Source organism: Penaeus monodon, chromosome 15, assembly GCF_015228065.2.
Source record: "Penaeus monodon isolate SGIC_2016 chromosome 15, NSTDA_Pmon_1, whole genome shotgun sequence".
In the NCBI taxonomy this organism is placed as follows: domain Eukaryota; kingdom Metazoa; phylum Arthropoda; class Malacostraca; order Decapoda; family Penaeidae; genus Penaeus; species Penaeus monodon.
In genome coordinates, this window is record NC_051400.1 from 39,078,594 (window position 1) to 39,079,969 (window position 1,376).

At 33.4% G+C, this 1,376-nt stretch overlaps 1 protein-coding gene across 1 annotated transcript in view; it reads right to left on the reverse strand.

Annotated features, from left to right (window-relative positions):
* Positions 1 to 296: 296 nt before the first annotated feature.
* Positions 297 to 1,376, reverse strand: part of LOC119582031 (spectrin beta chain, non-erythrocytic 2-like) — a gene marked incomplete at its 5' end in the record, with an annotated part of 75,134 nt that continues 74,054 nt past the window's right edge. The window contains 1 exon segment of the mRNA XM_037930241.1: positions 297 to 1,341. Coding sequence (XP_037786169.1) covers positions 1,099 to 1,341 — 243 coding nt within the window. The 3' untranslated portion in view covers positions 297 to 1,098.

Consider the following 1,376-nt stretch of genomic DNA (forward strand, 5'->3'; position numbering starts at 1 on the left):
AACAGAAAGGAAAATGGCAATACCTTAATATTTGGAGCCCTACCCTGAAATGCCATTTAACCACTATCACTGCACTTCATTATTATTTTGAGACAGACAAACAGACAGTGAGTGGACTAATGCTTAATAAATTTTTATAAAAGAAGTGATACTTTTTATGTACAATAAAATATGCAGTAACAGTTGTTTCTGATGAGAATTAAGTTTTCTTAATATTACTGATTCGTAACATGTAAAGTAATTATACTTTTCTCATCTCCATTTTGTTATTAAGAGGTATGTAAATAAAACGACAGTCTAAATCATATTTGTATTAGCAACATTACATTTTGCAACACATAATACCTTTTCCACATACATTCTTGCTTCACTCAACAATAATTTGATTTGAACAATATTTATATAATTATATACAGATAAAGAAAAAGAAAATGTTTGAAGACTTGGAAAGATTTGATATTAATCACTTTGACAGTAATAAAAGAGAAGCCATAACTATAATTAGCTGTTCTTATACCCTAAATCTGAATTATTAAACATACATTTCAGAGACTGAACAACTTTACAAGAATTTCATTTCTACTCTGTTAAAGAACAGAGATTCCAACAAGAGCAGGCACTCAAATAAGACACTAATTTCTGCTTTAGTCAGTCAAATAAAAGCTTATATTCACATTCCTGTGAATTTGTAAAAGCAACCTTCATTCAAGCATACATTCATTTTATAAATGTAAACAATTATCAAATTGTAAATTATCTGAGATGGCCTGTTTTTATATCTGTATACCAATCTTCATTTTGTCACAGTGGGACAAAGCTGAGACAAATTTCGGAGAGGTAATGCATAAATTTCTTGACACAGAGGCTAATGTTACAGCCATTCAGGTACATCTTTGGGCGATGTATAACAAACATCTTTTTATTAGCAATCCAGGAGGGGGGGAATGTTTCTCTAAAGCCATAAATAATTAAATTTCAAATGCATATTCCTAAGTGGCACAAAAAAAAAATCATATATAAGAATATTAACTATATCATAACTTCCTTTATAATAAAAAATATTTGGTTGTCACAAAAAAAGGAAAGAAAAAAGAAAAACTAAACTTGGGCACCCTTTCTCCGCCCAAAGAACTTAAATACAGAACCTTTCTTCTCCTTCTCTTTCTTATTGGCTGACACAGGGACATCACCCTCAGAGGAGCTTTCACTGAGGCCTTGTCTGTCAATGGTGTAGTAGCGATGGGAAGGCGTGGGTCCGCTACCATGTGGGATAGAGGCACCAGGAGGGAGACTGCTACCCTGGGGTAGAGACATGGTGCGGGGAGAGTACTCGGAATATGGCTGTAAGGGGTACAGAGAAAAACTACCATTACCTT